The sequence below is a fragment of the Phocoena sinus genome, chromosome 9 (genome assembly GCF_008692025.1).
Source record: "Phocoena sinus isolate mPhoSin1 chromosome 9, mPhoSin1.pri, whole genome shotgun sequence".
Lineage (NCBI taxonomy): Eukaryota > Metazoa > Chordata > Mammalia > Artiodactyla > Phocoenidae > Phocoena > Phocoena sinus.
Genome location: NC_045771.1, coordinates 74,711,900 through 74,730,512, shown reverse-complemented (window position 1 = coordinate 74,730,512; position 18,613 = coordinate 74,711,900). Strand labels below are relative to the sequence as shown.

At 38.6% G+C, this 18,613-nt stretch overlaps 1 protein-coding gene across 1 annotated transcript in view; it reads right to left on the bottom strand.

The window, feature by feature from the left end:
- The window catches only part of DNAH11 (dynein axonemal heavy chain 11), a 316,314-nt gene that overhangs the window by 161,416 nt on the left and 136,285 nt on the right, over positions 1–18,613 (bottom strand). The window contains 7 exon segments of the mRNA XM_032643357.1: positions 1,488–1,636; positions 2,896–3,046; positions 5,004–5,140; positions 7,620–7,697; positions 8,528–8,722; positions 9,949–10,041; positions 14,977–15,115. Coding sequence (XP_032499248.1) covers positions 1,488–1,636; positions 2,896–3,046; positions 5,004–5,140; positions 7,620–7,697; positions 8,528–8,722; positions 9,949–10,041; positions 14,977–15,115 — 942 coding nt within the window.

Here is an 18,613-nt window from a genome sequence, read left to right as displayed (position 1 = left end):
CAGAGGGCAAGGAGCCCATTGATGTGGTCCACACAGGATGGCCGCTGGGGGCACAGAGCAGGGTGGAGGGGTAAAGAGAAGACATCAGACACAAGAAGCATGCCAGGCACCAGCACGCGTTCACGTGCAGAGCTCAGATGTTTCTACAGCGCAGAGTGGGAATACGAGAGAGGGTGACAAGGGACCACCAGAATGAATTATGGAAAGCGTAAGCATCTGAAGAGTAAGCAAGTGGGCACAAAAAACTTGTTTATTCTAAATCAAAGCATCACCACTGTTCATGTATGCATATTATATGTATACATACAAACACACAAATGTTCACTAAATGATATACTTACATCTATGTGCTCCATACGAGCTATTATTATTACTTCTTCACTTAGCCAACAAATATGTCTTAACATGCGCAAGGTGTGAACAGGGTAATGTCCAACTAAAAATGACAACTGCATACAGGTGCTAATTTAGTGATTTTTAAGTTAGCCTAATTAATTAACTTTAAATTTAATTGCTAACATTTTCTTCAAATAATCAAATACATGTTTAGCATTCTTACAAACCTAAGATTAAAACCAGAAATGTTCACAAAAACAACAAAGAACCCAAACAACTAGATTAAAAAATAGGCAAAGGACTGAAATGGGCATTTCTCCAAAGAAAATATACAAATGGCCAATAAACACATGAAAAGATGCTCAAATGATTAATCATTAGAAAAATGTAAATCAAAACTGGAATGAGATACCATTCCACACCCATTAGGATGGTTATCATAAAAAATAGAGAAAATAACAAGTATTGGTGGGGTCATGCAGAAATTGGAACTCTTGTGCTCTACTGATGGGAATGTAAAATGGAGTAGCCACTAATGGAAAACAGTATGGCAGTTCCTCCAAAAATTTGAAGCAGAATTACCATATGATCTAGCTATTCAGCTTGTACATGTATGTATCAAAAAATAATTGAAAGCTGGGACTCAAAGAGATTATGCCCGTGTTCACAGAAGTATTATTTGCAACAGTCAAAAGGGAGAAGCAGCCCAAGTATCTACAGAAGGATGAATGGATAAACAATATGAGATATATATATCTCTACCAAATGGAATATCATACAGCTCTGAAAAGGAAGGACATTCCGGCACCTGCTGTAACATGCGTGAACTTTGAAGATATTATGCTAAGTGAAATAAGCCCAGCACAAAAAGACAATTACTATATGATTCAATTTATAAGAAGCACCTAGAGTATTCAAATTCATAGAGAGAAAGTAGAAAGGAGGTGGGGATGCTGGGAGGGCTACTGCTTAGTGCCTTTGGGACTTCAGTTTGGGAAGATGCAAAAGGTTCTGGAGATGGATGGTAATGATGTTCGTACAACAACGTGAATGTACTCAATGCCTCTGAACTTTACACTCAAAAATGGTTAAAATGGTAAATTCGATATTCATGTATATTTTACCACAATTAAAATAAAAGCAATACTCACGGATTCCAGCCTAAATCTTGTGGGTTCACGTATAGAATACCAGCCCTGGAAACAGTAGCTGGGGTTGCTGTCCTTAAGTGATGAACCTCGAACAGCAGCCTCATAGAGGGAGTGAGAGCTATGCGTTCATTGCTGGCCAAGGTCAGCACCTGGACAGAGCAGCACAGCACAAAAGTGGCCATTTCATTAGGGAGCAAAGGCAAGGCTGCTAACTTTCCAAAACAGCACAAAGTCCTTCCCCCAGGAGGAGTGCCAAAGGCTATGAGGTCACTGCCTGAGCTAGAAATGCAGTCTGAATATATATAGGATGGATAAATAACAAGGTTCTACTGGATATCACAGGGAACTATATTCAGTATCCTGTGATAAACCATCACGGAAAAGAATGTGTGTGTGTGTATGCATAACTGACTCACTTTGCTGTACAGCAGTAATTAACACAACATTGTAACTCAACTATCCTTCCATTTAAAAAATGTTGTTTGTTACAAAAACAAATAAAAAACAAACAAACAATGAAATGCAGTCTGAATAAAGATCTCGGTTCATCCTCAAGGGAGCTCGCTAACCCCTGAGGAACAAACTCAGCAACATGGACTCACTCATGCCAACCTTTAAATAACTGTGGTAATTATTACTAAATATAAGACCCTTGTTTTAAGAGTTGATTACATAAAAAGGCCTGAATGCCATAAGAAATAAACTTTACTTAGAATCTGAACTATCACATTTTAAATTGTCCTGTAGAAACTCATGCAAGTATAAAGATCTCAGACCTGTATTTTATGATAGACAATGTCTTGGTTCAGAAAACAGTAATTACTCTTAGGTTAAGGGGGTTACTACTACTATTCTATAGCAATGAAAATTAATGATTTCTTTCTCCTGACCCTAACAGTAGACTTTGGGTTGCTTCAAAGGTGTCTCAAAGACCTGTATCTTCACCTTTTATTTTTGCTGGAAATTCTGGATTAACCACGGCAAAATGCTTAGGAATGCATACTCAAATCTGTAGTCATAGGAACTACTTAATTTCAAGAGCTAAATTTAGCCAATTAACATAAGGCACAAACTCATTCTTTTATTATCCAAGTAGTCCATACTTAAAGAGAAGATATAATAATAATTTACGCCTAGCTCTTAGAAAACGGTAAGATTGGATGAACTAAATCCTTGGATACATATCTCTCTTTAAAGATGGTTAAATTTATAGACAAGAAAAAATGTATTCCCTTGAATTCTTTAATAGTGAAATTAAGAGAATTACCAGGAAGGTGCCACATCAAAGTAGTAATTACATAAAGAATATCAGGTTAATGCCTGAAACTGGTATTAAAGTCAACAAGTGAATGGAACTCAGTACACTCCAGGTGTTACATTTAAGGTTTAACACTGAGGTATTACTCACCTTGTTATCGTCCATGACAGTATTTAGTGATTCAATCCACATGGGATCAATATCGCCATCCAGCACTATCCATTTTGGTCCATCATGCCTAAGATTTGCTTGTTCTCGCAGAATGGATGAGAATAGACCTATAAGTTAAGAGTCAGCAATCCTAATGTATAATGGAGTTGAGTGCTATTTACTTCTAAAATAAATTTGTCTTATTTGTACTGGAAGCTCTTTTATTCAGTAAGTAAATTTGCTATAAGTTTGTCACCTCTTTCAGGTGGGCAAACAGCACTACTTTTTGAGCTATCCCTGAGATCTAGACCAAAGGACAAGTTTTACTTCCATGAGAAGGTTCCTTAGCTTCTCAGACTAAGCAACCCCAAATGTCAATAAAGATGATAGTACCTTCCTTGAAAAACACCTGTGGAGATTTATAGCAGGTGACGTACATGAAACTCAAAACTTACACCAAATGAAAATATTAACCTTTTTCATGCACATATATTCAGTATCTATTTTAGGTCAAATATTTATTTATTCCACCTTTCTCTATTTTTCTATAACATTATTCGAGAGAGATCATTATAAAGCTAAAGTATTCAGAAGTGCGATACATTTCTTTGGGAAATGTGTTCACTGGCATTATAATAAGTTATCATTATCTCACAAGATGTAAAGATAGAAACATTTAAAATCCAGAGTCCTTTTTGCTAAGTATTATGCGTGTTTCATGGCACATTTAATAGCTGCTGACTGTTCAAAACTCAAGTATATAATACTATGGTGAAAAAAACTGTTTTGAGGCAGGTATGTGGAAGGTTTTGTTTCCTCTGTGAAGGATTTTGTGCAAAGACAAGTGATAGTCTATAGTAGAACCTGCTACCATAATTCATAAAAAAGCCAGCAACCTGTTCTAATGGACACTAATTTGAAAGACTTCTACATATTTTCAGCATAAACAGATATTATTCCCTTCCTGCCACAGTCCTTAAAATAAAAAAAGAAAGCCTAAGAGAGCAAATTTTGACTGTCCCACAGATTAAGGAAGCAGGGTGTACATGATACTAGGATGGAGAATGACGAGCTCTGCTCCTTTGATAGGGTCACCAGGGAAGCCTTCTCTGATGCGATGTCTGACCAGACATTCTAGTAACATAAGGGAGCAAGCCATGCAGGTATCTCCAGTGTTGCAGATGGTGGGAATACCAAGTGCAAAGGCCCGTGACAGGAAGATGCTTGGCGGGTTCAGAGAAGAGCAAGGATGCCTGAGTGTATGTGTAAGTGAAAGGCAGAGAACAGGAAAGGAGATCAGAGATGGGGAAGAGGGATTCAATCACATAGAACCTTGTAGGGCTTGGATAAAGGTTGGATTCTAACGGTGATGAAACACACTGGAAACCGCAAGCAGAGAACTAATATTCTGAAGACCGCCTTCTGTCTGCTGCATGGAAAATGAATTAACGGAGACCCATGAGGTGTGACACTGCAAATGCAGGCAGGAGATGCTGGTGGCTTGGACTCATGTGGGAGCTGCAGAGAAGGTGAGAAGTACTGGAATACAATACATATGTTAAAGGCAAGTAAGGCCTATAGGATTTGCTGGGAGGTTAAATGTATGGTGTAAATGTGGGAAAGGACTCAAGGATGATGTCTAGATTAGTGCATTTACAGAAATGAGAATGTTACAAGTGATTTTAACAAAGGAATCTGCTTGTCCACAAAAGCTTTCAGGGCAAGAAACATGTCCCACTGACTTTTGCCCTGGCACCTAGAATAGCACATGCCTGAAACTCAGTATCTTGTATCAGGTACTTTATAAATGTTCCCTGAGGCATCTGTGTTGACTTCTCTGCTGGTTTACAGGGAGCCCTGACATAATTGATGGGGGATAAAATACACAGCTCTGAGCACAAACCTGCTGAATGCTAATCGACCACTTAATCAAATCTAGTTTTAATTTATAGGTTATAAATGCTGTTGTGAGCTGCTGTATTTCCAATAACGCCAACCCATAAACAGTAAATCTACAACCATGACTAAAATTGGCTTGAACTGAGAAATGATTTTCTGGATTAAAAAAAATAAAGAAAAATTTAGCACTTCAAAAGGGGAAATACTACTTGCCATCTTTCCATTCTCGGGTAGCATGATGTATGAAACCAAAGAGTTCATCTGTTGTCACAGCTTTGGGGTTTAAGTCATTCCAAATGGGTTTCTGTTTCATGTTAACATATGTTCGGTTCAGTGTTCTCAAAATCTGAAAAAGAAAGAAGGAAAAACGCTAAGAAAATTAATACTAATGTAAGCCAAATGGGAAGCAAAAGATTTCTGAAGAGTTTTCCTTAGGTATTATATGTTCCTAGATATTCTGTGTATATTGAGAATGGGAAAAAATTTACATGTGCACATTTTCATTCACATCTTGAAAAATTTAATCCCACAATCCCTGAGGATCAGTTCACCTGATTCTGTCAAGAGGAAGTCACTATCAACAGAGATTTTTAACCATGTGTGCAAAGTAAAGGACTATATGTAAATGTGCTCCTGTACGTGTTATTAAAATCCACTCTGCCTGTATTATTTAGATTGCTCTTAAAATTCAGCCTGCATCCAAAGTGCTTAGAGGGTATTAAAACAGACTAATGGACCCGATCTCAGAGTTTCTAATTTAGCAGCTCTTGCAAACGACTGATTTGAGTTCCAAGAAGGTCCCAGGTGATGCCTAGGATGCTGGTTTAGACATGCTTTGAGACCTAGCGACCTAGAACAACAGTTCTCAGGAGGAGATCATCTTGACTTGGGGGAAGAGGACGTGCTACCGGGCATCTCGTGGGCAGAGGCCAGGGATGCTGCTCAACAACCTGCAATGAAAGACCAGCCCCCAGGACAAAGAGTTATCCTGTACAGATGTCAATAGTGCTGAGGTTGAGAAGCCCTGTTCTAGGTAATTGAGGAAAAGAAGGCTTGGTGATAAGAATTCACAGGATAGGTCCTCTCTGGAGGGTCCAGTGGTTAAGACTCTGTGCTTCCACTGCAGGGGCACGGGTTCTATCTCTGGTTGGGGAACTAAGATCCCGCACGCCACACAGCGTGGCCAATAAGGCAATAAAAATAAAACATAGGGCTTCCCTGGTGGCGCAGTGGTCGGGGGTCCGCCTGCCGATGCAGGGGGCGTGGGTTCGTGCCCCGGTCCGGGAGGATCCCACGTGCCGCAGACTGGCTGGACCCGTGGGCCATGGCCACTGGGCCTGCGCGTCCAGAGCCTGTGCTCTGCTGAGGGAGAGGCCACAACAGTGAGAGGCCTGCATACCGCAAAAAAATTAAAAAATAAATTTAAAAAGTAAAAAATTAAATAAAAAGAATTCTCAGGATAGGTGCTTAATACATGTGTAGTTAATTAATTGACACCTTAACCCAAATATCTGCCCAACTATCCTTTCTGCTTTCTCTGAAAAGCCATGGCTTTTATTTTAGATATTATCATCCTGATCTCCTCTCACAGGGGTTTAAAGGACTGATAAACAGTTGCCAAATACTTTAGAATAATCAGTTGCTAAATAACATGGCCCAAGCTTTGGTGCTCTAGTTCTATAAGCTTAAGCAAAGGTTGAATAGGACGGAATCAATGAAGACTAGATGAAAGAAATTGAATGTCTTAGAAATATTAAGCTTCTATTTTTAGAAACCATTAATCTACTGAAAATTATAGAATTTAATTTTATCCTTCCTTGCACCATGGCTCACATCTGAAACTTACTTTTAACAAAATAATTACAGGTCTATCAGTAATCTACTTTACTATTTCAAGGATCACATTTTTCAGTAGAAAAAGCCCTATACAGGGCTTCCTTTTACACGTATTCCACTTTGGGTTCTGACCTAAATACTGGCAAGTTCTAGACACCCATGCTCTAAAGTCTCATATGCCCACTCTGCTTATTTTTAGTTGCTGGTTACTAAATATGTTTATACCCAAACACCCTCAGTTAAACCGCATGCGGTTCTGCATTATACTGTCTGCCAAGCAAGAAAAGAAGTATGTTGCCAGGACTGTCAGTAAGACCAAACAAAATTAAGCAGTGAACTAAAAATGGGGATAATAACACCCATGGCCTATCACCGCTGTGCAGAGTAAATCACACATAAGGCACCTAGCAGAGTACATAATAAGTATGTCGTTTTTACTTCCTGCCTTTCTTTTCAAGTTGTGTTCTGGCCCTATAGAGGGCTATATTTCTGGGGGAGTATTGAAGAAAGCTATTTGGGTTTTTCTTAATGATATGGGGAGGAGACACTAGGATAACTTGGGAAATATAAGAAAATAGTTTTGGTCAATGTGGGTAGGGCCACACCAATCCTACAAGCCAGGTATCTTACTCTAGAGTCTCTCAATATGTTTACTTTGGATAAAAGAATTCAGGTACATTATCGAAAGATGAATAGAGCAGGATGGCACGCATCTAAGTTAGCGAATAGGATGCTATCTCACGTGGAAAGCCCAATCTTCCCTCAGTTTACTTACTCGAATGCAATGTTCTACTAGCTCCTCTCTCCCTGCTCCCGGTATAAAGGAAGGGTTTCAACTGATCAAATAGCAATGTTAGAGTCTCAGATCCTAACTCAAAATTATGAGCAACTTCACTGAAGGGAACTCTCAAATGGAAGTGAATGTAGGTCTCCCACCCTACGCAATTTTGTTCCTTTCACGGCTGAAAGCTAACAGGCGTTTACTATACCTTGCTCTTTCCTGTGCCTGCACTTCCAACGACAAAGACAGAGTGTCGCAAGGCCAGCAGCTCCTCAAGCTGGACAACCTGCAGACCAAACAACCACACACTAGTTTCCTTTAATGAGTTTGTGATTAAAAAAAAAAAAAATCTGCCCATTTTCACCCAGTTCTTTCCTTACAACTTGAGTCAGCCCCCACTGACAGCATTACATTCCTGGAAAGTTAGAAAAGATGACAAGTGCAAAGTACAGTTGCTCCCAGATCTCTCAACGTAGAGTACGGGGATGAGGATGAAGAAAAACCATTACTTGGTGAGTCAGTGACACAGGGAGAAGTGAAGTACAGAGGTACCTGGTACATGGCAGGGGTTAGTTACAAAAATCAATGACTCTTCATGAAGTGGGACCAGAAACAGCATACGGTCAACATCATCTACAACTGACTAATGACTTACATCCTTTGAAATATCTATAACAGATAATCTGTATGGATTTTAACATCCATGTATTCACTACACCCCAGACGAGTGAGTATATGCACAAGCCTTTGATAACTCAGGTGATATCATATGTTTCTCCCCCATTACAAGCACGTGCTAATGACATTATTTCCAACTTTCTCTAATATGGAGAGAAAAGAAAGCAAAATTAATTTTTGGTGCACACCACCGAGAAGAATCAAGGAGTTTTATAAACTAATGAAAAGTCTGCTTACATTGAAAACCATGACTTACCCTCTCTGTGTTTTCACCTTCTCACAGAATGGAACTATATTAGAATGCTTTGATGTATATATTAAGGGCATCTTAAGGTCAGTGTAATATGTAAGTTAATGTTTTGGCTGAGTATCACTTAACCACAGTTATTGTCAATGCACCTCCCAAGGGCTGCCATGACAAGGAAATGATCCTTTTACTTTGAGGATGAAGCTTTCCTCGGGCTGCAGGCGGAGCTCCACGGTGGACTGCCTGACCATCTGTTCAAAGTGGGGCACTCTCCTCCGGGGCACATCCAGGGCTGGAAACAGGTCACCAACCAGGCCCAAAAACACAGGGATGTCATCAGTCACTAGTTTAGGCATATTGAAGTCCCTTAATGCTCTCATGAGTACCTAGAAAGGGAAAGAGAAAACGTTTCATTAAAAAAGCCAATACAAGGTCTAACAAACACCTAAACAGCTAAAGATGTAACCATGAGATAGACACTGTTCTCTATTAGAATGGCATTCTATCTACAGGGAGGGTAACTGCTTACAAGGTCATATATCAGAACAGCAGAAAGCTCTGCTGATACCATGGATAATCTCAGACTAAAACCAACAAAGAGGCCCCGTTCCTCCCTGGATAATGTTTTGATCTTAAGAAAGGGTCTGAGGTACTTCTCTCTGTAATCTTCAAACTCCAGGATGTAAATTAACCAAGGCCATGAGACCGTTTTGTCCCAACTACTCTAAGAATCTCAGAATGATAAACTCAACCCATTTTTAGTTTCGGTTTTTCTTCTATTTTGGCTGAAAACCAAAGAGGCCTTTAGATTTTAAAAGCAGTAACTTGAACATCAGAATGACTTTTACAGAAAGAGGTAAATGTATGAAATCTTGACCCAATCATGAAATGTGACTCAGAGGAAGAGGGAGAAAGGTTGGAAAAGAGAAGTAGAAAATCACATGATAAATATCCCTTAACATGTAAAGAAACTCACAGGAATAGACCTTTTTCAAAATCTCAAGCCATACTTACTGCATCTTCACACAGGCTGTATATCCATTACTCTCACTACTTGTTTAACAGAGAAAAATGCACGATGTGGGTGTTATTGTTTTTCCCCACGAAGGATAGTGGAACATTCCCCTAGTAGCTCTAAATAACCAACTAAATATATCATTGGTGTTAGGTGAGCATCCCCCCTGTTGCTTTCTTTAAACTCATCTCACAACCCATGAAATGGACATACTTTCTTCCATTAGATTATGTCTTCATGGACTTTTTCAGGATTAATATCCCAACTCAATCAGATTTTCTAAATGTTCCTCACAGAAAATCAAACATTGATTACTGAATTATTTATGATCGCCAAAATATTTTTCGTGGCTGATATTCCAGAAGCACTTACAAAATCACATTTTCTTTCATATATTCATATCCTTTTACTCAAGAATACTTGTGGTCTTTTACAACATAAGAAATGCCAGTCCTCAAAATATCCTGTATTAAAAATAGATGTGATGCTTTTTAAAAAGTCATGCTATGTATGACCCACCATCCAGATATATATACTTTTATTTGTACAAAGCCATTAAGCTCTTCACTTGACAAAATCATATTAGCATTGCAGTACCTGATCTTCAGGTCTATTTTTATCTCCTCGTTTCAGGGAGCCAGCTACAACCAAGACAGATTTAATAGCACGAAGTCCCCAATCATAATGATCCTAAAATCAAAACACAGATACATTTTTTCAAAGATTTTATGAGGGAATCAGATTCTCATTCCAGAAGTAAAAGCCAAAAGCTAAAAAAAAGAGTTCAGATAAATATGTGTCTTAATGATGTAAAACAATATTCTCTTCCCCTCCTTGAAATTGCAAAAACCGTGTCCCTTCAGCGTCCTGCTTCTTTTGCCTGATTCTCCACCTCTGTCAGCAAATCTCTTCTTTCCATAGCGTTTAGTTGCAGTATTTGCCCAAGGCTCCATCCGCCTTCCTCCCTCTGTTCTCTCAGTAAGCTGCTAACTCAGGGGTTCAATTATTCCAGTGTTTTCACTTCCAACCACAAGCACACTCCTCGTTTTCTACCGGCAGCCCTGCTATTCCACCCATTCCCAGCCCTGCATCTCTAACTTCCCTCATTACTCTTTTTTTAAATTTTATTTTTAATTTTTATTGGAGTATAGTTGATTTACAATGTTGTGTTAGTTTCAGGTGTACAGCAAAGTGAATCAGTTATACATATACATACATACAGTCTTTTTTAGATTCTTTTCCCATACAGATCATTACAGAGTATTGAATAAAGTTGCCTGCGCTATACAGTAGGTCCTTATTAGTCATCTATTTTATATATAGTAGTGTGTATATGTCAATCCCAATCTCCCAGTTGATCCCTCCCCCATACCCCTTACCCCCTGGTAATGATGATATTGCTTATGTGTGGAATCTAAAAAGGGTACAAATGAGCTTATCTACAAAACAGAAATAGAGTTACAGATGTAGAAATAATCACTGAACTTTAATAATCCAGTTTTGACTGTATTAAGTGCCAACATCCAGGCTGGAGCATCTGAGTGATTAAGAAGTGGAATCTACAAAAAGGGGTACAAATGAACTTATCTACAAAACATAAACAGAGTCACAGATGTAGAAAACAAACTTATGGTTACCAGGGGGTAAGCGGGGGAGGGATAAATTGGGAGATTGGGATTGATATATACACACTACTGTATATAAAACAGATAACTAATAAGGACCTACTGTATAGCACAAGGAACTCTACCCAGTACTCTGTAATGGCCTATATGGGAAAGAATCCAAAAAAGAAAAGATATGTGTATATGTATGACAGGTTCACTTTGCTGTACACTTGAAACTAACACAACATTATAAATCAACTATACCCCAATAAAAATTAAAAAAAAAAAAGTTCAGTGATTAAACCAATACCTCTTCGAGACTTCCACATTACCCCTACACGAGATTCCTTCACAGGCTCCGAGCTCCTGGAGCATAGACCCCATGCTGATTTTTTGCCTTCTAGGTCCTAGCACAGCGCACAGCGCACAGCACACAGCACACAGCACACAGCACACAGCACAGGGCAGGAGGCTCAGGAAAGATACACTCTATTAGCTGACTGACTGTATGTACCCCATCTTCTCTCCTTTGTCTTCTGTCCACAATCCACATAGTAACAACCCTTCTCTCAATATCTCCCACCTGTGCGTGTGGGAAAGTCACTTAACCTCTCCAAGCCTTACTACCATCATCTCTAAAAAGGTAGATTAAAGTATCCACCCACTTCACAAGGTTGCTGAAGTAAAATGAGTTAATGCTTTGTAAGTAGTGAAGCAACACGTGTAAATGTATATGCTTTTCAGTACATTAATAGATAATAAAATCAATTTAGTGGGTCTTAACCATCATTTTTGTTGGTACTAAAATAGAACAGAATGGAATGAAAAATACCAGGGTGCACTGCAAATAAGGGTAAGAAGTGTTTGGTGAAGATTTTTGTTTCAGTGGTGCTTCGGTGTGTGTGTGTATGCATGTATGTGTATATGCATGTATGTGTATACTGACTCTCAACAGAAAGGTATTTTTTACTGTGGGTCATGTTAAAAATCATTTGAAAGCCACTGATATACAAAGAAGACTAGGGCTTGAGAGGAGGGAAAGAGAGGGGAAAGAGGAGGCCAGGGAGATTGGGGAGGGCCTAAGTCATCGCAGTAACACTATTAAAGGAGAGGATGTACAAAAAGACACATACACCCCAATGTTCATTGCAGCACTATTTACAGTAGCCAAGTCACGGAAGCAACCTAAGTGTCCATCAACAGACAAATGGATAAAGAAGATGTGGTACATATATACAATGCAATACTACTCAGCCATAAAAAAGAATGGCATAATGTCATTTGCAGCACCATGAATGGACCTAGAGATTATCACTCTAAGTGAAGTCAGAAAGAGAAAGACAAATATCACAGGATATCACTTATATGTGCAATCTAAAATATGACACAAATAAACTTATTTACAAAACAGAAACAGACTTACAGACATAGAAAACAAACTTATGGTTACCAAAGGGGAAAAGGAGGTGGAGAGGGATAAATTTGGAGTTTGGGATTAGCAAATACAAACTACCATATATTAAACAAATAAACAACAAGGTCCTACTGTATAGCACAGGGAACTATATTCAATATCTTGTAATAACCAATAAGGGAAAAGAAGATGAAAAAGATTATATATGGGGCTTCCCTGGTGGTACAGTGGTTGAGAGTCCGCCTGCCAGTGCAGGGGACACGGGTTCGCGCCCTGGTCCGGGAAGATCCCACGTGCCACGGAGCGGCTGGGCCCGTGAGCCATGGCCGCTGAGCCTGCGCTCCGCAACGGGAGAGGCCACAACAGTGAGAGGCCTGCGTACCGCAAAAAAAAAAAAAAAAAAAAAAAAAAAAAAGAAAAAGATTATATATGTATGTGTGTGTATATAACAATCACTTTTCTGTACACCAGAAACTAACACAGCATTGTTAATCAACTATACTTCAATTAAAAAAAAAAACAAAAAGACGACTTGATGACACTCCTAAACATTTAAACAGCACAAACAACTGCTAACATAATCTTCACCATTTTCATAAGGTTATTCCTTTGGTCAAAAATGTCCACTGATTCTTCTCAAATCCATTCCTACAGCTTAGAAAACTATCACTGGACTGTGTTCCTAACTCAGCTTTTCTGTCTGGGACAAATTTCTTTCCCCTCATCTCATCTCTGACACTTACTTCTGTTGAGTTGGAGAGCCCTTTCCTCAACTACTCTACCCCTCGCACCCTCTCCCTCCTGTAAGTGGTTACAGATGTCCTAGAAAGGGTTAGAAAGGACTGGATTTAAATCTTGCTCCTACCACTTATTAGTTGGGAACTTTGGATAGGTTATTTACTCAGTTTCCTCACCTGTAAAATGGAACAAATAAGACCAAATTCATAGTATTTTGTCAAGATAAAAAGCTAACACATGGTGCGTGTTCAGTAAATGTTGGTTCCTTTCCTCCTTCAAACTATGATAATTTTTTCATCCTCCATTTCCTTCTAATTTTTATTGCATGTAAACTAAATCTCCTACATAGGTTCTTTGAAGTCAGAAATCTAAGTGTCTGCTTCATTTGTTCTGTGTTTACCCCATTCATCGTTGTCAGCAATAACTACATTACTTGAATATAGTAAATGCTTACTAAATGTGTTTAAGTATTAGTACTGGGAATGGGGTATGGTTGCAACTCCACGTATCCTGGGTCCGGTAACACTTTTTTCTTCTGACGTCTTCCCATTATAAAATTAAAAGGGGCTCATTGAAAAAAAATAAAATGGTATCACAAACAAGAATAGGTAAAAAACTTTAAATACTCACAATCTTAGTACCCAGAAACAAATGTTAAAAATCACAATGTATTTTCCAGTCACTTCATATGTATATAAAACACACAGTGTAATATAAAATGTACTGAATAAAACACACGCAAATTGTAGATCACATCGACAGTTTGCTGTACTGTTTTTTGCATATAACATTGTCACAAGCATTTTTCCACATTATCAAATTCGATATGTTTTACCCCAGAATATAAATTCACAGTTGTTAAAATGACAATATGAATTTGCCTCTCAGATTCCAAATTTCACCCCAACAAAGGGTAATTTAAAATGAGTACATCTGGCAGTACAGGTAACTGAGTGGTTCTAGCTGTGATATTTTAATACTTTCATCCTTCATCCTGGAACAACTGCAAAATAATGTCACCAGGAATTAACAAGAGGTCACCAAAAGAATGAAGTCAAAGGTGACCAAAAAGCTAAATTTAAAAACAGTGATGCTGATATAGATGGCATTTTTGCGGCCCACCAGCAGCTTCAACGAAACAAGAAGAAGATAGTAACTGGAGAGTAATGCATTTATTAATTTGGCCCATTTCAGAAACAAAGGAATTGTAGAGCAAAAATAAACACAAACAAAAAAGCCAAGTCTACCTTCAAATAAAGAATTACCAACAAAACGAGAAAATCTTTCATTTAGCATTTCTCAAGGGTTTTTCAGAAAATCAGCTTTCCCTGGCTCTTATGAACACTCCCGCCATCTTTCCCTGGAAAATAATATTCCCACCAGGAAAGGGAGGCATCATAAAATTCATATCTAATTACAGCACTGATAACATTTAAAGAAAATCACATAGCCCACTGATAAAAGGTGCATTAAGTACAAATAAAGCCTTCAACTTAAAATGTCTCAAGTTTTTTTTAAACAACCTTTATATGTGCTCTCCGTTACTGGCTCCAAGTTGAAGATGAGGAAATTGAGGCACTTAGGGACTAAAGCCATATCCTTTTTAGCACAAGGAGTATATGATTTTTTTTGTTCTTTGTTTTTGAATTTTATTTATTTTTTAATACAGGTTCTTATTAGTCTTATTTTAATTTCAAAAAAAAAAGAAGAATTGTAAAATTCAGATTTTCAAAATTTTGGGGAAAATATAAAACTACTCCTAAATGTCTAACTGTAATTTGAGTGATAAATTACCCAGTGTCCATACTTCAGAAGCTGTTCTAATGGGGTGTAAAAACCCAGAAAAAGTAACATAATACCCCTCACCTGCTTGGACAGGAGCTCCTTGCAGAGCGTGTACAATGTAATAAACTTGCGGGCTAGTGAGCGTGCGTCCACAAAACCTTCAGCAACTAACAGGATTTCACAGATTAGCTCTATGTCAGGGGCCACCATGGCACAGGGTCTACAAAGTAAATATGAAATTTTGTTTTAAAATGCGATAAGGTAATAAGTACAAATGGCTGAAACCCAGTGATTAATGTGTACCAACATTCTAACCATTCCCAAGCAGGTCACAATTACCCCTGTCAATCATAGCTAACAAGACCCTTCACTTCAACTAAAAAATGCCCAGGAGTTACTAGACACATAGAAAAAGGTGGAAAATATGCAAATGGCCTAAGCACGGGTGTAGGAGCTGAAGGGAAATCTGTGGGTACAATCGGTAAACTTCCACTTTAAGTTGTCACTGCACAAAGATGAGTGATGTTTTGTGCTTAGAGGCCAGCCTTTATTTGTGGCCAGTGCTGTGCTGGTGAACAGTTAACAACTGGCTCTCCAAAAAATAATGTTTGCTGATTTCCATGGAATCAATACCTCCACCGTGGCTGATTCCAATCTATCAACACGGTATCACTAAACTTGCAGCTGGCACGAGATGTGAGGCTGTACACCACCACACAGACACAAGAGACACAAGTACCCTAAGAGCGCAAGTATTGATAAACTAATTAGGAAATCATGAGTTTGAATGCTTATCACCTTTGTCTTTAATAGATGTTAATCAAAAGTTTATATAATTTGTTTTTTTATTAGTACCTGTGCTTTACAGCCACCTCACAAAACTCATGAAAAGTTAACCATCAGCTCCTGGGCTTCCCTGGTGGCGCAGTGGTTAAGAATCCGCCTGCCAATGCAGGGGACACGGGTTCGAGCCCTGGTCCGGGAAGATCCCACATGCTGCGGAGCAACTAAGCCCATTGCCAGAGCTACAGAGCCTGAGTGCCACAACTACTGAAGCCTGCACGCCTAGAGTCCATGCTCCACAACGAGAGAAGCCACTGCGATGAGAAGCCCACATACCACAGTGAAGAGTAGCTCCCACTCGTCGCAACTAGAGAAAGCCCACGTGCAGCAATGAAGACCCAACACAGCCATAAATAAATAAATAAATTAAAAAAATTAAACAACAACAGCAACAAAAAGTTAACCATCAGCGCTTTCAAGCTCATACCAGCCATCTCCAACACTGCCTGTGGCCAGCTTGGTTAGACTTCTAAGCTGAAAATTTATCAAAACATAACTTTCAAATTCCCTTCCTTTTGGAGGAAGACTTCCAAAAAGTTCTCGCAGGACAATTACCATTAAAAGCAACATTTGAGGGCTTCCCTGGTGGCGCAGTTGAGAGTCCGCGGGCCGATGCAGGGGACACGGGTTCGTGTCCCGGTCCGGGAAGATCCCACAAGCCGCGGAGTGGCTGGGCCCGTGAGCCATGGCCGCTGGGCCTGCGCGTCCGGAGCCTGTGCTCCGCAACGCTAGAGGCCACAAACAGTGAGAGGCCCGCGTACCGCAAAAAAAAAAAAAAAAAAGCAACCTTTGAAAAAATTCCACTCAACTGAAGTCCAGTGCAAAGAAGGAGCCAGAGTAAATAAGCCTGTCATTTAAGACTTTTCCAGTAATATTTACCCATCTGCTTTTTGTAAATATTATTACAGTCTACTGCAAGCCTATCTAATTTTTCATCCTAAACATTCCTGAGTCTCTGGATCTATGTTATTCACTGCTTCTACCTAAAGTAGCCTCATGTTTTTTCCCACAGTTTTTTATGTAAATAGGGGAGGGAAGAGGCTAGCATATTTACTTCACTGGTACTTCCACTAACACTGACAACTGATATTCAATGAGTATTCTTCATACCATAAGGGATGCTAAAAGCTTTTCAGGCACTCTCACTCAGTTCTCTCAACTCTTTGATGTGGCTACTCTTCTTATCTGTACTGCACTGAGGTGCAGACTAAGGTTCTGAGCAGTCCAAGCACACAGCTGAGGCCACGTGGTGGGGGTCATGATACTCTCAAGGCTCAGGCATGCTGCTTCCGCTCAGGAGCACTACTTGCATCACCCAGTTGTCCTTCAGACTTTGCTGACACCAGTCCTGACCCCCATACACAAATGAGTCTGCACTTACTTAAACCAAATTTATGAAAACTTCACAAAATAATTCCCAATTTTAAGACCCAAATGAAAACATGTATTGATGCAAGATGAACCGTATACAAATGTAAAAGTACTGCAGAGATGTACAATTTTCAAATGAAAATATTCTACAATCATTACATTTATTTCTAGGACAGTTATTCTCTAGAATGTTTTTTTCAAGGAAAATGGACATTATAAAATTGCTATGCTAGAGAGAAAGCTATTTTATGAGGAAAGGAAGATGTTCACTAAAAGTTGCTAGAATAATTGACAATAACAGAAAAGAATTCCGTTTAAATACTCATTTCATGCTACTTATCAAAATAAGCCCTTAACAGATGAAGTACATTTGAAAAGTCATAATATAAAAATTAAAAGAGAATACAAATGAAGTATGCTTAAACATCTTAGATGGACAGACAAGCAAATTTTAAGCTTAAAAGAATTTAAAGACATCACACTAAAAACTACAGAGGTTCTTACGTTATATGTGAAGTAGCATATTATTTCGAAGGTAGACCGTGAACAAAGACACATATTGTAAACACGAAAGAACTCTTAAAAAGTAAAACTGATAAGCCTCTAGCTCATCAAGGAAACAAAGGGAGAGAAGACACAAATTACCCTTACCAGACATGGATCTCAGGACATCACCAGAGATAATAAGAGAATATTATGAACAAATTAATGCCGATAAATTCAACAATTTAGATAACATAGAGAAATTCCTTAAATGATGCAAATCATCACAACTAACTGAAGAAAAAAATCTGGAAAATCTCTGTATCTATTAATTTAACTGATCACTAAAAAGATTCCCACAAAGAAAAATCTAAGCCCAAATGGGTGAATGGCTTCACTGATTAATTCTATCAAATATTTAGGGGGTAAATAATACCAATCCTACACAAACTCTGAAGAAAATAGAGAAGGGAACGTATGTCAAGTCATTCATGGGGTCAGCATTACCCTGATGCCAAAACCAGATGAAGATATGACAAGAAAGCACACTACAGAGCAATGTCCCTCATGACAGCAATTTTTAAATCCTCAACAAAATAGTACCATATTGAATCCAACAATACATATAAAATAATATCTCCTGACCAAGTGGAGCTTATCCCAGGGATACAACGTTGAAGAACTGTTTAGCATTTGAATAATCAATGAGTACAGTTTACCACATTAACAAAAAGAAGGGGGGGAATCCATACAAAACCTATTAAAAAAAAAAAAACTTCTAAAAGAAACATAGTTGAAAATTTTTGCAACCTGGGGCGAGTCAAGCGTTCTTAAACAGGATATTTTTAAAAACCATGAAACAAACTGATAAATAATATTTTATTGAATTTAAAACTTTTATCTTTGATGGGCACCATTAAGAAAATGAAAAGGCAAGCCACAAATTGAGAGAAAAATATTTGCAATATGGGTATTTAACAAAGAAACTGTATGCGGAGGGCTTCCCTGGTGGTGCAGTGGT